Raw genomic sequence first — 20,578 nt, 5'->3', positions numbered from 1 at the left:
AACTTGTACATTTAATTGTGAATAACATCGACAAGATTTTCCAAATTTTTATAAAAGAGCTGAAAAGTAATACTTTTCAGCACTGCAATGGATTCTGAAAATTTAAGTTTTCAGCACTTGTATTGAAAAGTAATTATTTTCAATATTGTTTTGACAAAATTAAACACATGTACATTTGACTCAAAATTTCTTTCAAAATGTGTTTTTTTCTGAATTGTAAAAACGTTCTATGCAACTCGTTGTAAAACTTGATATTTCCGCACTTGTCGTATTTGTTTGAGGAGTGTTCGTTTTGCGCTGATTTATTTCTATTTGCAACTTATCTCAAGAATTGTGAAATAGCGTAGCCATTGAAAAAAACAGAAAACTTTAATTTTGTCGCGAAAATTTACATGAATTCAAAAAAATAACAAGAAACGAAAGCCACTTTTTTACCGTGACTTAGAGATTTTGTATAAATTGCAATCTTCCAAAGTTCATAATTCGAAATAGTAGTTTATGCAACAAGTTGCAAAAACAGGATTTTTTCAGCACGAGTCGTACATTTATCCAACGAGGTTCACCGAGTTGGATAAATACGACGAGTGCTGAAAAAATCAAGTTTTGCAACGAGTTCCATACAACATTTTTTGCAATTCCGAAAAACACCCATTGAGTGAAATTTTAAGTCAAATTTTCATGTATTTTCTCAATAAATCGTTTAAATCAAAAAAATTATGAAAAGTGTTACTTTTCGAAACAAGTGCTGAAAAGTTCAACTTTTCAGCACCCATTTCAGTGCTGAAAAGTAGAACTTTTCAGCATTTATTTTGAAAAGTGTTGCTATTCGATTCTGTTATTTTTGGTACAGAAAAGTAGGCTATTTCGTCGTTCAAGAATGACAGGAAAAGTAAGTAGTTTCACGACGGAATTGCAAAAAATACATTTTCATCACTCTGAACCATAGGTCAAAGGATTGCACCATTTGTCATCTAAAAAATATACAAAATAAAAAGTTTCAACAAGAGTATTTTTGCGTAATTTGATTTTTCGTGTTAATAAGTGTACACAAAATACGTATTTTTTAAAAGTCCAAATTATAAATGTCTCCCTGTTTAAAAAAAAAACACATAAAAATATTAGGAGAAAATGTAATTAAGAATATTAAGTGCATTGTTATCAAACTTTAGTCACTCGCAGGTGAGATATTTCCAAAAGTTTTTTTTTCTCTTTAGTTTTTTTTTAGGAGTGAGAAAATTGTCTGGAAATTCGTTCCAAAAGATCACTAAGTAATTGTACCGACGGCCGTTTAAAAAAAAATCCATTCTAAGATTATTGAAAATTATTATTGAAAAGTGCTCAAATTGAAAACTCACCTGAAAACTCTGACGATTCCTTGTTTGAAGCGGGACGTAGCTCGCGTCGGGACAGTATTCGGTATGAGCGTTCCTTGCCACCACGGTTCCTTGCGCGCGTAACGTGACAGCAGTGGGCCAGCGTCTCCTAAACAAAACAGACTGTAAATGAATCTTAAATAATCTGGGGCACATGCAAAACGAACCAAAATATGGCTTATATATATGGTATAGAGTATAGAGTTGAGTATAGAAGAAGAAAGGACGAACGATTTACGACACCCAGTCAATTTTGGGAAAGCTAGAGAAAATTGTGGAAAAAAAGGTTAGCAATGATTTAGCGTGTGTCGGTGGGTTCGTGATTTCGGGCAACACCCCACTCCCGCCTTCTCACTTCTAGGTGATTTAATCTCAACCTTTCTTAATAAAATCGTAAAAACGTTCACCGCCTTCAAAGTCAGAGGGCCCAGCCGCCCAAACGGTTTCGTGATTCAAGTTCTTAGCGTGCGTAAATTACTTCAAATGAACCGACCTTCCCTTCTGTTCTACGGTCGAGTTGGTACTTATCACGAGGGGCCTCTCAGAACAGTTTTCATCAAAATTCACCAGACCAAAACCAGGCAACCAAGGGGGGAGGGGTCCCTGCCAGGGGCAGCAGCAGCACAGAAGGTGAGCCACGACAGATTCGGTTATCAAGAAGGTTCCTTTTCCAGCGGGTTTTTGTGGTTCAACAGTGGCATTTTCGGTGGAAAAAGTTTATGTGTGGTGAAATTTCCCTTCGGCGAGCCGGCAACATGAAAGTGAAAGTGAAAAGCAACAGCCATCCGTTTTCACCGCAAGGCACACGGGGTGGCCAATTGGGAGGGCTAGATGGAGCACATGAAAGGGAACGTTCCAGGGAGGGTTGCGAAAGCAATCTGGGAATTTTCTTTTATTTTCAGTTAAAATAATTATTGAAAAAATTAAAAAATCAGAAATTTTTAAAAAATTTAAGGCGTTTCCTTTTGTGTGACTTTGTGTGCTTTTGTGTGCTTTTGTGTGCTTTTGTGTGCTTTTGTGTGATTTTGTGTGCTTTTGTGTGCTTTTGTGTGCTTTTGTGTGTTTTTGTGTGTATTTGTGTGCTTTTTTGTGCTTTTCTGTGCTTTGTGCTTTGTGCTTTGTGTGCTTTTGTGTGGTTTTGTGTGTTTTTGTGTGCTTTTTTGTGCTTTTTTGTGCTTTTGTGTGCTTTTGTGTGCTTTTGTGTGTTTTTGTGTGTTTTTGTGTGCTTTTTTGTGCTTTTCTGTGCTTTGTGCTTTGTGCTTTGTGTGCTTTTGTGTGGTTTTGTGTGTTTTTGTGTGCTTTTTTGTGCTTTTGTGTGCTTTTGTGTGCTTTTGTGTGCTTTTGTGTGCTTTTGTGTGCTTTTGTGTGCTTTTGTGTGTTTTTGTGTGTTTTTGTGTGCTTTTTTGTGCTTTTCTGTGCTTTTGTGTGCTTTTGTGAGACTTTGTGTGCTTTTGTGTGGTTTTGTGTGACTTTGTGTGCTTTTGTGTGGTTTTGTGTGGTTTTGTGTGCTTTTGTGTGCTTTTGTGTGCTTTTTAGAGTTTTTTATGCTTTTGTGTGTCATTTCAATCTCCAAAGTTCGAAATGATTCCCATATTCGCAACTTGGCGTGGAACATTCCCTTTCCATATCGATTTGCCATAGCAGTGGGCACCCCCAAACAGACGTTATCATTTGTCGTCTCTCGGCGGGAGCTATTTTTTCTTCCTTGAAAGCAGCCACAAACTTGACTTACCCCTCGGCACAAACCCGCTCCGCACGGTTCCATGCCATAAACCGATAAAATATGGCCACCATGTGCGGCGGGAGCAGCCCAGAGAAACGGAAAGTGGTCAACGTTTTTTTCTTCGGTCAAATTTAAGGAGGGTTCTTCAATATAACAAGTCGTGCGTCCACTCCAGGGACCAATTTCGCCTCAACTCGCACACACACGGTTTGGCATGCAATAATTTTTTATTATCACTTTTGTATCACTTGCTGGAGCAATAATCATAATATTTAACATTACTGCAGCAGCCAAATTTGATCCGGAAAAACGTGAGGACCTACACTTAAAGAAATGGTGCGGACTTCCGGAATATAAACAATATTTAAATGAGAAACTTTTCAAATTAGGATTCTTAATATTGCCTTATTTCCTCAAAATAAGCTTTCGAGAACAAAAACAATTTTATTCTCGCTGATTTATCAACTCAAACTGCCACCAGGAACGGCAAAAGGTGAAAACATCATAAAATGGAATTAAGCTCACAGATTTCGTCGTCGCAAACTTGGACGAAAAAAAAAACACATGTGACACCGTTTTATTGTCACTCCACCGGAGTGCTTCAAATCTCTGCCAAAAGTTCATAAAACCCAACCGTAATCCCACGTCAATCAAAAGTTTGCACAATTGAACTCGCAAGTGACTTTCACCCGAGATAATCGCGCGCGAAACCTTCATCTTCAAGCTTCATTAATTTTCCCGGGAAATAAAATGAGTCATTTGCTCGGCTCTCTTTTGGCAATCACCACGACGTGGGGGCCGACCTTCTTCGGAGTGCCATCTGGCAGCAAACATGGGGCGAACCAACCCCCACGCGGACCGGAGTGTTTATGGCCAATTATCGAAATGTCATATCCTTTCGGCTGTCCCGGGGAAAATCCATTGCCAAGTTGGGGAAATCTCTGTGAATTTGTGAATTATGGAAAGTTCTAGTTAAAATTTTTCTTTAAAGCATTTGTGTTCGTGTCTCTTTGTCTCTTTGTCTCTTTGTCTCTTTGTCTCTTTGTCTCTTTGTCTCTTTGTCTCCTTTGTCTCCTTTGTCTCTTTGTCTCTTTGTCTCTTTGTCTCTTTGTCTCTTTGTCTCTTTGTCTCTTTGTCTCTTTATCTCTTTGTCTCTTTGTCTCTTTGTCTCTTTGTCTCTTTGTCTCTTTGTCTCTTTGTCTCTTTGTCTCTTTGTCTCTTTGTCTCTTTGTCTCTTTGTCTCTTTGTCTCTTTGTCTCTTTGTCTCTTTGTCTCTTTGTCTCTTTGTCTCTTTGTCTCTTTGTCTCTTTGTCTCTTTGTCTCTTTGTCTCTTTGTCTCTTTGTCTCTTTGTCTCTTTGTCTCTTTGTCTCTTTGTCTCTTTGTCTCTTTGTCTCTTTGTCTCTTTGTCTCTTTGTCTCTTTGTCTCTTTGTCTCTTTGTCTCTTTGTCTCTTTGTCTCTTTGTCTCTTTGTCTCTTTGTCTCTTTGTCTCTTTGTCTCTTTGTCTCTTTGTCTCTTTGTCTCTTTGTCTCTTTGTCTCTATGTTAAGGAAAGTGATTTTTTTATGATTTTGCAAACCTTTATAAGAGGAAAATTTATTGAAAATTTGGCAACCCTATAAATATTAGGGCGGGTTTGAAATTTCCCGGGAAACGGGAAAAATATTGTTTGAATCCCGGGATCCCGGATTTTTTTTAGAACAGTCATAAAATCTATGTTTTCATTATATTTGTTATGTTAATTAAGCAAGGACGGTAGATTTTAGATAGCTTAAAAGAATTTAATAATGGATTTTTTTTTTATCTTTGATGTGCTTTAAATTTATAATGAAGCACAATGTTTAATTCAAGGTGATTCAAACAAAATAAGTCTCATAAATATTTTTTTATTTGTTTTGTTTTACATTACTAAAAAAGCTAAACAAAATCATTGAAAATGGCTAAAAAAACAAAAAAACGATAACAACTACAGTCAATGTAAGATTTTAGATAAGTTTAGAATTGTATGTTTCATATAAAACATATTTTACAAATTATCTTTAAGTCAGTCTTGCCAACTGGGGAAAATCGGGACTGCAGTCTGAATAGGTACAGGAGATTTTATAGCAATAAATTTGGATATCAGAAAATCAATGAAAAATAAATCATTATGCAAAAAAATGGCTTGAATAGCTGTCTTAATTAGCTACATTTATCAGATGCTGGTGTTTTCTGAAAAATAATTAAAAATTAGATTTTTTTAATTTAAAAGCATGAAGTAAGTATGTATTATACCAAGACTATTAAATTAAATTAAATAGAAAATATTTAAAGTGCTAGGCATTTTGCGGATATGTAAACTAACATTTTGTTAAATAAATTTTCCCTGATAATCCAAATTAATACTTATATATGCCGAATACTAATTTAAATGCTTTAAAATTCTTATCGATTACTAAGTATTCACTTGTTCATCTATTTTTACAAACATTTCTGAATTTTTGTCCCGGAAATTCCCGGGATGGACGCACTAATTAAATATTATAATCGATACTTAATTAAATTAGGCAACTTTTTAAAGCCGATTGATACTATTTTAGATGATAACTACATCTATTTTTTGTTACTATTTGCCCTTGGATTTGTTATATAAAAAAAAATCCTTTCAGTTGGCAACCCTGTGGCTTTTGGTTTTTATGGATCTAATAACTACTAACTTCATAAGCTTGATTTTTGATTAAAATAATAAATAACTTATAGAACTTTTTTACTTTTGATTGATAGTTAACTAAGTATTTCAAAAAACGATTCAATAAATTATAAAAATTATTATCTGGCAACCCTGCCATTATATAAAGGTATTTAATCAAATTTTCATCTTTCTTGGAACGTACTTTTTAAATTTAAAGCAAATTACATAATAGTAGTTTATGCAACAAGTTGCAAAAAGAGGATTTTTTCAGCACGAGTCGTACATTACAAAACAAGTTTTGCAACGAGTTCCATACAACATTTTTTGCAATTTCGAAAAACACCCATTGAGTGAAATTTTAAGTCGAATTTTCATGTATTTTATCAATAAATCGTTTAAATCAAAAAAATGTTGAAAAGTGTTACTTTTCGAAACAAGTGCTGAAAAGTTCAACTTTTCAGCCCCATTTCAGTGCTGAAAAGTAGAACTTTTCAGCATTTATTTTGAAAAGTGTTCCTATTCGATTCTGTTATTTTTGGTACAGAAAAGTAGGCTATTTCGTCGTTCAAGAATGACAGGAAAAGTAAGTAGTTTCACGACGGAATTGCAAAAATTAACTTACTACTAAACAAGTGTTTAAAAAACTGCATTCTGGGAGCACTGCCAATGATATTGAAATATTTCAAAACAAACTTCTCAGAGAACTCCATCTGGGGGAGGCCAAAGGCCAACGGCACACAACCCCCTGTCCGTGACATTACCGAGCAGTTTCGAACTGTTGTTGTTGTGGGCAAGACACTTTGCGCCACTTTTCCACCAAGAAAGTGACAATTTGAGCGTAATTTAAGCGGTCGCCCCCGCCCACCCCCTGTCATTATGGTGATTCTGGGCGAAAATTTACATTAACCCTTTTGCTCCGCAGGTCTCCCACAGTCTGGGGTTCGCTAGACGCTTTATGGGGATTTTAGAGTGAAACTTTGATCTTGTTTAGGTGTTCGAAGGAGGGAGAGAGAGAGAGAGAGAGCAAGGAGATGCCAAACGGGAGAAACGTGTTTCGATTTGCTGTTAATGGGGTAATTAAAGTGTTGAGAATGATATTGAATAAATAAGAGTGATGTTCTGGCCTGACAGAGTGAGCAGAGCGCGGGTCGGACGGAAGGCTCAAATAATCAAACTCTTAGGGCGATAAATTTGCTTTACGATGTTGCGCCTTTCTTAATAATTTAACGAGCCATTTGCTGTTATTTTGCATCAGTAACCTAGATCTAGGAGGGACATTAGCAGGAAAAACTAATTGCATTATTAGGTTTCGTTGTTGAAACATATTAAATACTACAGCGGAAAAAGCTACACATATAACAATTGTTTCATAATTTATAGCAGCTGTAGTTTAAAAAATCATCAAATTCATTTGTCTGGAAACTAGGTTAAAGTCACGTTATTAAAATAAACAACAACAACATTTGTCTGAAAATCTGATAAATGAAACAGCAAATGTTACCAAAATGCACCTGTTTGAGGAAGTTCCTTCATCGGATGCAAATTTAATTAAAAAGGAAATCAGGTCAATTCAGGAGCATCCGCATTTAGATGCAAACATAATGTCTTTTGTGGCCTGATTTTACTTCTTGCTAACGTAGTGCAACCTCCATGAAAACTGATACTGAAAAGCTTTAAATCTTTTTTTTTTCAATTTTCAATTTTTCAAAATGCATGTTCGACACATTACTTTTGTAACGACACGATTTCTATATCAAAAAAATAAGGAGCTAATGAAAAAAAAACTTTTTTTTTCAAACTTTGAATTCATGGAATTTTTGGAACAAAACACATTGAAAATTCGAACACTGTTTTTTTAAACTCATTTTAGGATATCAAACTAATTTTGCAATCGAAAAGTATCTTTGTAAAATTTTGATTAAATAAGCCCATTTTCCTCTCAATCAGTTTGGAAAAAACTTACGTTTTTCAATAGTCTAGAGCGTTCAATTTCCCGGGGTTACAAATTTCCCGGGAAACCGGAAATTTTCAACCAATTTCCCGGGAAATCCCGGGAATCCCGGGAAATTCTACATATATTGAACATTGTTTCTGAACTTGTTCTGATTAATATTATGCAAAAAAAAAATGTATATGACAGTGACTTTAATGATTAAAATAAATGTGAAGATCAATTAACTGCTTGACTGCATGTAAAAAATCATACAGCTGCAAGAAAATTAACATTTTTTCAAATTATTTAATTGAAAAAAAATATCTCTGGTATTTTTTAAATGGGAAGTATTTTTTATCAAAATGTTTAGACAGTGAGTAAAATGAATTCATACTCCTCACAATTCTTTTAAACTAGCCTCTGTGACCAGTTTGAGAGAGTGTGGTTTGACCCATACATTTGAAATAAAAAAAAAACATGCAGAAATTATGTTTTTCATGTCTTTTCTGAAACAAGTCATACTGGTTTCAGCCCTTGAACAAAATGGTACAGCATTTTTATTGTTTCCTTAAAGCCATACTTCTCGTTATTGTTCATACAAAGTAAATATTTAATGATTTTTTTAAAGGTTTTATTATACCACATGATTTTCATGTGTTGATCATGATTTAAAAAAAAATGTAAAACAAACTCTCTATATTACTTTGGCAGTAAGGGGTTCATATATTTATGAAACGAAATACCAGTAATTCTTTAAAAATCATACCTACATTTGTAGTAATTAATTTTTTATGCAAGATCTTTTTTCAGTTGCTTCAGAAATTAATAACATCAGAAATAAATGTTGATATCAAAATTTCTGATAAACTGATACATAGATGAACTTAACAATGAATATAATTGAACAAAATAATGTAGAGTTTTTTTCATTTAATATTTTTGAGAGCATTTTCAAAATATTGGTTTCAAAAAGTTAAGAAAATGTATGCTTCCGCTTGAATTTCGGGAATTCCCGGGAAATTTACATATTTTTTTCCCGGAACGGGAAATTGGACGCTCTACAATAGTCTCAAGGAAAAGTGAAGAGCAAAAATATTTTTTTAGTTGGCATTTTAAGTATTATTCTGATATTGAAAAACTTCAAAACTACCCAATGATGTGATTTTGTTACTTTTTTTTCTTTCGAAATCATGATTCTTTTTTTGCAAGGTGATTTCTTTTAGACAATTTTTAACCCTGGAGAATACAAAATTACTATTTTGGATTTTTTGTTTTTTTTTTCCAAATTCTTAAAAAAAAATTTCAAGGTAATTTCCTAAAACTTTTTTAAACAATATTTTTGGTTGTCAAATTAAATTTGCAATCACAAAGTATTTTGTAAAATTTTGATTAAATTTAATTTAGGCCAAATCTTTTTTTAAGTTTATGTCCCTCAACTCTGGTCGCAAAAAATGAGGGGGGGGACAAAAAAAATTGAAATAACAAGCCAACAATTGGATGAAAAAACTGTTTTAAAGTGCTTTTACGCCTGCCCAGTCGTTTTGCAATCGTTAGTTTTCAAAATATCCAAGTATTGAAGAGATTTCTTTTTTCGCCGGAAAAAAAACTTTTTGCGGTGTTGTACATTGGAATTCCACAAAAATTGAAAATATTGAAAAATAGACAAGCAAAATATGATTTTAAACGCAGGAAAATGCATTTCTTATTGTTTTAAGTTGGTTGGACTCCCATTTCCTTAAAAATTCTGAAGTTTAAAAACAATTTTTTTGCCCCCTGATTTTTCGAACCGATTTTGAAGGGGGGCGACATAAACTACGACAAATATTTGCAACGGCCTTAAATCAATTTTTTATTACTTTATTCAAAATTATTAAATCTCTTAAAATCTCTATAAATTTCTATATTTGACATTGTCGTTGCGACTTTTGGTAATTGAGGTATTCAAAGATTGAAAATTGAAAAAAAAAACAAAATTCGATTTTCAATGTCAAAAATTACAACAAATATTTACAGGATTTTAAAAATCATGACTAACATTTTTAAACTTATTAAATATTTAGAACAATATTTATAGTATGATAGAATGAAGTGGTATTGTAATTAAAACATTCAAAACAAAATAAATAAAACATGCCATATATATGTAGTGTACAAGCTCTAAACATTTATTATCCTCAAAATACTTAAAAGCAACTTGTAAAATGCAAAAATTAAACTTATACTTAAACTCTCAACATTTTCATTTTATTCACATTTAAAAAAAATATATAAATTTTGTTTTGTTTATATATAACTGTATGGATAAAACTCTTTATGAAGCTTTCTTTGTCTAAAACAGTCACAGATTTTCCATACACGTCTATAAACAGTTTGCGGGATTGTCATACAAAATGGGTTAATAATACATAAAAATATCTAGAGTTTTTTTTAAAGGTTCTATAAGCTATTGTGTTTCATATGTATATAGGACCTAATCAAAAAATAGTCTAGAAATGTAGGTTGGGTAGAGTATTTTCAAACCGATTAGGTTTATTTTGCAAAGTTTTAGGGCATGGAAAAAGACTATTTAGAAGAAAAATAACAATTCTCTTAAATAATCCTCTTTTGTAGATTTACATACCTTCTTTTTTCTATGAATTTAAATTCACAAAAATACATATCTTTTAATTTTCGAAAAATATTACAATTTAATCTAGTTTCTAAGAGAATTTTTGAACATTTTTTTTTCATAATATCGAAAATCAAGTTGTTATTTGCAAACACTAAAAACCACATTGCTTTTTGGCTAATTCATCTTTTTTAAGCTATAAAAAAAACCTGTTCTTCAAAATTTGTTTACATTTATATTTTTTGATGGAATATGTAGAAAGTATGCTGAAAAGGTACTGACATTTTGTTGTTTAAGCTCTTAAAAAAAATAAAGTCAGGCATGATCAGATATTCTTAATTAAATGAAGAAATATGACAGTTTTAAAAACAAAGAATGTGAGGAAAGCTTATGTTTGAAAAAAAGTTTGAAGAAATTTGTTGAACGTTGTGCAACTATAACCACCATGAAAAGCATACAAATAAAAATGCAAAAGTTAACCAGCCAAATTTCTTACCATCTCACAAGTAATCATATTCACAATCCATTAAATAATATGGACCCATAATTGAGTAAAAAAAACGACAACACACTTAGCAGATTTGCCGAGCTGATTTACTTTATCACAAAAAACAACAAGATTATCATATCAAAGTGATTACCTTGCGCGCCTGAAACACAACAAACAAATCCATCGAATGCCGTTGGAAGCCGAATGTTTATTCATGACAGCTCCCGGTCCCACGCCAATGTACTGAACTTCCCCGATGGAAGGAGAGATCAAATTTTCCGCCAAAAATAGATCGCCCCAAGGGTGATGAATCAGAAGTTCGGAAGGGTGAACACTTGGTACAGTGTCACTCAAGTGCCAGGCGTCTCCATTTTAAAACTTTTGATGGAGGTTAATTTGATGCAAAAGTATTCAACTGTTTTTTTTTTTTTTTTGTTCGAATAAAAAATATTAGAACTTTCAGCAAATGTATAATTTTAAAAATTGCAAAAAAAATTCAGATGACAATTTTTTCGTTACAGCGCCAATGTCAGAGTGTCACTTTGAGCACATGTGCGCGAGCTCGTTCGCGCCAAAAACCTTGCCCAAAGTTTGGATTAGGAGAGATATGGATCGCGCGCGCAAATCGAGCAGGATTATTTCGCACTTTGAAGATGATTTATTAGTCTCGATGAGTGGTGGAGAGACGGTGGGAAGTGTGAGCTGGTTCGAGAAGGACAAACATTGATTGATCTTCCCGTAATTTGGTCTCAATTAGAAACCTGGGCGCCAAATGAACTCAATTACAGAAAGTGTCCGGGCCGGAACTTTTCGCTGCACCTCTAGGAAAATGTAGGTAATCTTTTCGCGAAGAGGCAGTCTCAGTCCCAGCTGATTGACAAGTTTGGTGGAGGGATTTTCTGTGGTTGAAGGGAAAATGGGAGCCTTGTGAGTGGGTGAGTGAGTGAAGCCATTATTAGCTTGTTGTTGTTTGTTTTTGGCACCATATTCTTGCGCAAAACTTTTCCCCAGATTAATGGATCTGTGTGGTGCCAGATGAGCTGTAATGAGGGTGACAACGAGAAAGTGCGAGCAAGACACAGGTGTTCTTTGTGGAAAAGGCGACTCGAAATGGATTTTGTGTTTGGTAGAACGGTGTGTTTTCTTTAGAAATTATAAAATTGCAGTTGTCAAATATTTTTTGAAAAACTGACAAAATTGTCAAAATTGTCAAAATTGTCAAAATTGTCAAAATTGTCAAAATTGTCAAAATTGTCAAAATTGTCAAAATTGTCAAAATTGTCAAAATTGTCAAAATTGTCAAAATTGTCAAAATTGTCAAAATTGTCAAAATTGTCAAAATTGTCAAAATTGTCAAAATTGTCAAAATTGTCAAAATTGTCAAAATTGTCAAAATTGTCAAAATTGTCAAAATTGTCAAAATTGTCAAAATTGTCAAAATTGTCAAAATTGTCAAAATTGTCAAAATTGTCAAAATTGTCAAAATTGTCAAAATTGTCAAAATTGTCAAAATTGTCAAAATTGTCAAAATTGTCAAAATTGTCAAAATTGTCAAAATTGTCAAAATTGTCAAAATTGTCAAAATTGTCAAAATTGTCAAAATTGTCAAAATTGTCAAAATTGTCAAAATTGTCAAAATTGTCAAAATTGTCAAAATTGTCAAAATTGTCAAAATTGTCAAAATTGTCAAAATTGTCAAAATTTGTCAAAATTGTCAAAATTGACAAAATTGTTAAAATTGTCCAAATTGTCAAAATTGTCAAAATTATCAAAATTGTCAAAATTGTCAAGATTGTCAAAATTGTCAAAATTGTCAAAATTGTCAAAATTGTCAAAATTGTCAAAATTGTCAAAATTGTCAAAATTGTCAAAATTGTCAAAATTGTCAAAATTGTCAAAATTGTCAAAATTGTCAAAATTGTCAAAATTGTCAAAATTGTCAAAATTGTCAAAATTGTCAAAATTGTCAAAATTGTCAAAATTGTCAAAATTGTCAAAATTGTCAAAATTGTCAAAATTGTCAAAATTGTCAAAATTGTCAAAATTGTCAAAATTGTCAAAATTGTCAAAATTGTCAAAATTGTCAAAATTGTCAAAATTGTCAAAATTGTCAAAATTGTCAAAATTGTCAAAATTGTCAAAATTGTCAAAATTGTCAAAATTGTCAAAATTGTCAAAATTGTCAAAATTGTCAAAATTGTCAAAATTGTCAAAATTGTCAAAATTGTCAAAATTGTCAAAATTGTCAAAATTGTCAAAATTGTCAAAATTGTCAAAATTGTCAAAATTGTCAAAATTGTCAAAATTGTCAAAATTGTCAAAATTGTCAAAATTGTCAAAATTGTCAAAATTGTCAAAATTGTCAAAATTGTCAAAATTGTCAAAATTGTCAAAATTGTCAAAATTGTCAAAATTGTCAAAATTGTCAAAATTGTCAAAACTGTCAAAATTGTCAAAATTGTCAAAATTGTCAAAATTTGTCAAAATTGTCAAAAATTGTCAAAATTGTCAAAATTGTCAAAATTGTCAAAATTGTCAAAATTATCAAAATTGTCAAAATTGTCAAGATTGTCAAAATTGTCAAAATTGTCAAAATTGTCAAAATTGTCAAAATTGTCAAAATTGTCAAAATTGTCAAAATTGTCAAAATTGTCAAAATTGTCAAAATTGTCAAAATTGTCAAAATTGTCAAAATTGTCAAAATTGTCAAAATTGTCAAAATTGTCAAAATTGTCAAAATTGTCAAAATTGTCAAAATTGTCAAAATTGTCAAAATTGTCAAAATTGTCAAAATTGTCAAAATTGTCAAAATTGTCAAAATTGTCAAAATTGTCAAAATTGTCAAAATTGTCAAAATTGTCAAAATTGTCAAAATTGTCAAAATTGTCAAAATTGTCAAAATTGTCAAAATTGTCAAAATTGTCAAAATTGTCAAAATTGTCAAAATTGTCAAAATTGTCAAAATTGTCAAAATTGTCAAAATTGTCAAAATTGTCAAAATTGTCAAAATTGTCAAAATTGTCAAAATTGTCAAAATTGTCAAAATTGTCAAAATTGTCAAAATTGTCAAAATTGTCAAAATTGTCAAAATTGTCAAAATTGTCAAAATTGTCAAAATTGTCAAAATTGTCAAAATTGTCAAAATTGTCAAAATTGTCAAAATTGTCAAAATTGTCAAAATTGTCAAAATTGTCAAAATTGTCAAAATTGTCAAAATTGTCAAAATTGTCAAAATTGTCAAAATTGTCAAAATTGTCAAAATTGTCAAAATTGTCAAAATTGTCAAAATTGTCAAAATTGTCAAAATTGTCAAAATTGTCAAGATTGTCAAGATTGTCAAAATTGTCAAAATTGTCAAAAATTGTCAAAATTGTCAAAATTGACAAAATTGTCAAAATTGACAAAATTGACAAAATTGACAAAATTGACAAAATTGATTAAAAAATTTGAAATTTCCCCCAGAAAACACACCGTGCCCAAGATAAAGATGTAATTTCGTTACACATGCAACCTCCTCCTTCTTCTTCTTCTCCACCTGTCTCCCTCTTCTCACTCACCTTGAAAGCTTGCCGAAACTTGTTGCTCATAATGTTGTACAGCAGCGGGTTGATACAGGTGGACATGTAGTACAGGATGCCCGAGATGTAGGTGGTGACAACAAACAGCTTCAGGATCAGCGGATCCGTCGGCTGGTGGTCCTTGTCGACGCCGTAGATGTACACGAGCCGCTGGGCGTGGAACGGCGCCCAGCAGATGAAGAACGCCACCACAACGGCCACTGGAAGACGGGGAAGAAGAAGAAGCAAAGAACATGGCGATAAGAACAAGACTAGCGAGTAAACGGTAAAAGCTTTTTATGACGAGCAAATTTTAATATGGTCTCTTTTATGGAATGTTTTACAAAGAAGGAATTTAACACCTCCGCACAATTCGCCGCAAAAGAAGGTGGAAGGGGGTCGTCCGTGAATGGCGCAAATTCTCCGCCACTGACGCGGGTCAGACAGCATTGATATTTCCCCCACGTGCGTTCTTACAGCAGGGCAACAAAATCAATTAGGATTTTAAGGTCGCCGACATTTTCGCAGAAATTTTCCGAAAAACCGTCACGATGTGGGGGCTATCAAAACTTTATACCTAAAACACCCCCTCTCCACTGAAAATTCGATTCTAGGGAGGGAGGGAGTACAATTTGATGACGTGGGAGATATCCACTGATGGTCTTTCGTCCTACGCGCCATTGCTTTGGTTAAGTTTGATTAACGTGGAAAATATTTTCCACCGAGTTGAGAGATAACATCACGGATGTGCTGGGCTCCTGCAGTGTTGCGTCCGTCATTCGTGATTCCAGCCAAGACAAACAAGCTAAGGAAAAGTTTGTGATTAGAATGAATTATGCTGGGAAGATAAGCGAGCTTTTGGAAGGAATAACAAGCGGAAAAAAAATCTGAAAAAGAAGTCGTCTTGTACTGTTAATGGCTTTTCTTTCGTTAAATGCTAAATAAACTCGAAGTTGCGAAATGACTTCAGTTTTTGTTGTTTTTCTTTTGGCTGCCGCAATTTTAAACTTACACCAAATTTTTATGTTTGCATTTACGCTTAACCCATTCAAGCCTAAAGGGCAAAACATAGAAAAGTCGAATTCCAAACTTCGCCTATAAATTTCCCTTAGTTCTCACAACTATCTTTCAATCATTATCTGATTTATTTTTTCAAGGTATTCCATCAGGCCTGAAAAAAATAAATTATAAATACCATTTTAACAAGGTTTTTTATTCTTTCTGTGTTGAGGAGGCCGAATTGAGCAAGTTTTGCTCTTTGATCACCTTAACTACACAGAAAAAAAATGATGGTAATGGTGACAGATTTTGTGGCTAAAAAAATGATGAATTTTACCCCAGAAAATGATTTCTGTGTATCCTTGATGTGTGTCTTTATTTTATGAATGTTATCAATTCGCAAAAAAAAATATTTAAGTTTTAGTCTCTCGGCTCTGGGCAAGGTCGAGGGGGGAACCAAAACAATAACATTTTTTTCAAATTTCAAGCCTGACTTTCATGGCGAAAAGTATTTCAAAATGCTTCTAACACCAATACATTTTGCTACTATAAAAATTTCCAAAATATCATTTAATTTATTGAAAAAAAATCTTTCTTGCATAGTCAATTTGTGATTTCAAAATTTAAAAAAAATTAAAAAGATTTTTTAAATGTTTTTTCAATAAAAAATATCATTTTTGGTATTTTTTATGGAAGAAGGAGACTAAAACATTAAATAAAATTTTCAAAAGTCTAAAAATATAGTTAAAAATACTTTTTTCCAAAGATTTAAAAAAAGGCAACACTGTTGACCGTATTTTGTCTAATTTGTAACTTTTTGTCAGCTGAAACATATCCGAATAAGAGTATCTATTTTCAAAAATTGTTGTTTTGAGCATTTTTTTTTGTGTAAAAAGTCGGATTAAAACAAAACTACATTGTTTTCTGAGAAGTCGTAAGCAATACCTGCAACTTACCCGAAGACACCAAATCAATCAGAAGTTGTCAAAATTGTATGGAGACATGTAAAGATGAACTTTCTAATCACTTCCAAATTTTGTTGGGGATTTTAAAATCAAGACTAACTTTTTAAAAGGGCTGAACTTTTAATATTACGCCCTTTTTAAATATTGGTCTTGATTTCAAAAATGTGAAAATATGTTATTCGAATAGATTTCATGAATGACATTTTAAAATTTAGTGCTACTGTGCTTAGAAAACTTCAATTTTATTGTTTCTCTATATTTAAGTGGCTGACAACAAAAAGATAAATCTTCGATGTTCCTTAGACGTTTGCATAACTTTAAAATCAAGCCTGATTTTTGAAAAGGTCTACTCCAAGATAGCTTTTCTCATTTCATATTTCAGATCAAATTTTCAAAATTTCGAAATTATTTCTAATTATTATTGAAACAGTCAGAAAAATTCACAAATGTTACATTAATTTACATTGAAAATGGAACAAATATTTTCAGAGATGTCGTCAGTTAAAATATTCCAGACAAATCAGGTAATGCCTCGAAAAACTCATTTTTACTGAATAAAATTCTTTGTGAGGCTGTGTCTCAGAAACTATTTTTCCAATTTTCGAAGTCTCAGAGAATAAATTAAAAGAGAAATTTTCTCAGCTTTTCAAAAATATTTTTTCAAATGTGGCTTGCTTTCATAAAATATATTTAAAAAAAAAGAAAAACGTTAAAACATTACGAAAAATTATAACCTAAAAGTGACTACAAAACAGTGCACGTTTTTCAAAAAATTAGTAAGGTCCTTTTTGGTTGCAAATTGTACTTGGATTTTAAAAATATTTGTTTGTATTTTTTGTCCACATTTTCTGTATTTTTTTACATTTTTTTTTTCATATCTTTGAAACCAGATTTTGCAAGATCAAACACTATGGCTCAAAAGACTACTTTTTGTGTTCCATTAAGGCCGTTGTAAATATTTTTTGAAGTTTATGTCTCTCTCGAGAGGGGGGTAAAAAATTGAAATTACGAGCCATGGTCTCAACATTTCAATGAAAAAAGTGTTTCAAAATGGATTATACACCTGTCCAATTGTTTTGCCATCATTAGTTTCCAAAATATCTAAGTACTGACAACAAAAATATTTTTTAGTAAAAAATAAGTTTTTTGCTGTGCTGTACTCTGGAATTTCATAAAAATTCAAAACATTTTTAAACAAGCCCAAACATGCTAAATATGATTATCAATGCATAAAAATTCATTGATTGTTCTCAGTTGATTAGACTTCTATTTTCATGGACATTTTAAAGTTTTTTGGAAAAATATATTTTTGCACCCCGATTTTTCAAACCAACTTTGAAGGGGGGAAACTTTGCAACAGCCTGAACATATAAAAAAATTAAATTAAAAAAATCGTATTTGAGAATCAAAAGTTTTGTGAAAACAAGATTGTAACTATTTTTCTGAATAGTCCTAATTATAATCTACAACTTTGCCCAAGACACCAAATCGATCAGAATATCCGATCTCAAGGTATAATTCATCATATTATCTTCATATATTTAAGTACTAGCTCGCAAAATTGTATAGAGACTTGTGGAAAACTAATGATGCAATATTGCTTCTTTTGACATAGTGAATGGATGAACAAAGTCAACCGAATAAAATTACAAATTTTAAAATCTCAAAATAAACTGCGAAAATCTAGACTCGCTTTTTATTTTTCGTAGTACCGTCATCAGGGGTGAGATTGGGTCCGAGGGGTGAGATTGGGTCATACAAAAATGCAGAAATTTGTATGACCCAATCTCACCCCCCAGACCCAATGTCAACCCTGATGACGGTATTTTGAAAGTGGAAAGGGAATGACGGGTAATTCTGATAAATTATTAACTTTTATAAAAAAAAAGTTAACTTAAATCAAATGTCACCTTTCCACATTAAAAAAAATCATGGCAATTTATTCATATTTTTGTTTGTATTTTTATAGTTTATCGGCATTTTAAACATAAATTCAAATCAAAAAACATTTAAAAAGAAGTAAACTTTGTTACTGTGTACAGTAACACCATAAACATGACTGAAGTTGGTGTTTCCTCTTGCCCCAGTTAAATATTTTTACTTCTATGTAGCATGAGATCAACCTGTCAAAAGCTATAAGCATTATCGTAAATTTGACCCTCGCTCTAGTTGCCACCTGTGCGTTAAAACCTAAAAACAAATCTAAAAAACCGCCATCAAATATAAACCCTCTAAAAATAACTCACCCAACATCTTCAGCACCCGCCTCGTTCCCTGGCTCGTACCCTGCTGCCTCGCGTGCGGACAATTGTTGTTCCTCTTCTGGAGCGTCCCATCACGCTGCATCAGCGCCGACGATCGCAACTTCAGCCCAATCAACGCGTACAGCACCGTAATCAGCGTCATCGGCGCGAAAAAGAACACAAACGTCGACAGCTCGAACGAGTGCTGGATAATGATCCGCTTCACGACGCACTGATCCACCCCACCCTGGTTGGTCACGCCGAACTGGAGCGCCTGTGGGATGGCGGACACGATGGCGATGATCCAGATTGCGAAGATGTACCGGATGGCGCGGGACAGCTTGGACATGGTGTGCGACAGGAAGGGATGGCAGATGGCCACGTACCGCTCCACGGTGAAGGCCGTGATCGTGAGGACCGTTGCGTTGGCCGAGGTCTCCGCGGCGATTCCACGGATCACGCAGAACAACTCGCCGAAGATGTACGGGTACTTGCTCCAGATGAAGTAGATCTCCTGCGGGACGCCCGATATCAACAGCAGAAAGTCCGAAATGGCCAAGCTGAACAGGTAGTAATTGGTAGCCGTGTGCATTGACTTGTTTTTGGAGATCACAATGCAGGTGCTGATGTTTCCGACGATCCCCGTTATGAAGATCAGCAGGTACACGATCGTCACCGGAATGACCACGTACAGCGGATCTCGCTTCGGGCCGAAAAAGGCCGTCATATTGTCCACCCCACCGATGTCCTCCAGATCGGCCAGATCGTGGACCGACGACCCATTGCCGGGCGGTGCGAAATCCAGCATCGTGGTGCCGTTAATTATCACAGATTCTAGCGTGTGCGAGAGGTTTGTACTGATCATGGTTTATTGAAGGGAGGGATGGTTGAGCTATTCCTCGCAACCATTAACATCCACGTGGTATTGCTTCATTTTATCGCGTCGCGAATGGTTGAAATGGTTGATTTGATTGGCACCTTTCGATTCGTTGGTTTGGTTTGTTTTGGGTTTTAGGAGGTTCTATGCCTGGTTCAGATCTTATCAGATGATTCCATTTTAATTAGTTAGGTTGGACACAAACTCTGTGAAATAAAGACGGGGAAACACACCATTAGGCTTGAGGGGCTTAAATTTGCAAACTTAATGCAATTTAATTGGGCTTGATAAGAGATCTTCGGCTTTTTATGTATTCGGTTATTTAGACTTCTGCAGTAACGTATGGTAATATACTTGAAGGACATAATTTTGTTAGATCAAGCGAAGCCAAGCAACTTTATAAGCGAAAAAAAGGAGTTCAATCCAAGGTTCGATTTAACAATTGCACCCACAGTAGCGCAGTACCGTAAACTGGGGTCAATCGGGACACATGGGGCGAATTGGGACAGCAGTTTTAACCATGTTGGAGCACAATATTGTGATTTTTCTGGTTGGTTTCAGATAGAACAGACTTAGACCAACAAAATGTGTACATCCATTTTCAAATTTAAAAGCTTTAAGTGCTCTAAAAACTGCTGTCCCTATTCAGACTGTAGTCCCGATTCGCCCCAGATTACGGTAACCATTTGTAAGTGTGAGATTTAGTGCACAATATAGTACAGTCATGCCCCGGTTTCGCACGCCTCGGTTTTGCACTGCCCCGGTTTTGATTCGTTCAGCTGCCTCGGTTAAGCACGGCCCAGTGCTTAACTGAAGCACAGAGCTTATGGGATTTTGGCTATATGGAAGACTGCATGGTGTGAATCGTATGAAAAATCATGCAAACATAAAAAATATCGTGTTTTGGAATTGGGATTATGGCAACTGTCAATTACAATTATAATTACATGAACATTTTCACAAAAATACGTATTTTTCCTATATTTTAAAAATGCCATGTTTCTTGAAAAAATATTAATAATTATTTTTATTTCAATATGGGTATCAAATGATAGGAATTTGTTCATACATTTCGAATGTAATAACAACATTTTTGAAAATACTCAAAATTTTCACAAAGCTACGTAATTTCGAAAAATAC

General features: G+C 33.5%; 1 protein-coding gene across 2 annotated transcripts in view; it reads right to left on the bottom strand.

Moving 5' to 3' along the window:
• The window catches only part of LOC6047055 (pyrokinin-1 receptor), a 39,660-nt gene that overhangs the window by 3,627 nt on the left and 15,455 nt on the right, over positions 1–20,578 (bottom strand). For both annotated transcript variants that reach the window (XM_038248515.1, XM_038248516.1), the window contains exons 2-4: positions 18,564–19,643; positions 14,354–14,574; positions 1,356–1,482 (exon numbers count right to left, since the gene is read on the bottom strand). In XM_038248515.1, coding sequence (XP_038104443.1) covers positions 1,356–1,482; positions 14,354–14,574; positions 18,564–19,425 — 1,210 coding nt within the window. In that variant the 5' untranslated portion in view covers positions 19,426–19,643. The remainder of the gene's footprint in view (positions 1–1,355; positions 1,483–14,353; positions 14,575–18,563; positions 19,644–20,578) is intronic.

The sequence above is a fragment of the Culex quinquefasciatus genome, chromosome 1, assembly GCF_015732765.1.
Source record: "Culex quinquefasciatus strain JHB chromosome 1, VPISU_Cqui_1.0_pri_paternal, whole genome shotgun sequence".
Classification (NCBI taxonomy): domain Eukaryota; kingdom Metazoa; phylum Arthropoda; class Insecta; order Diptera; family Culicidae; genus Culex; species Culex quinquefasciatus.
The sequence above is the reverse complement of the archived record's forward strand: the minus strand, read 5'-3'. Positions and strand labels throughout refer to the sequence as shown.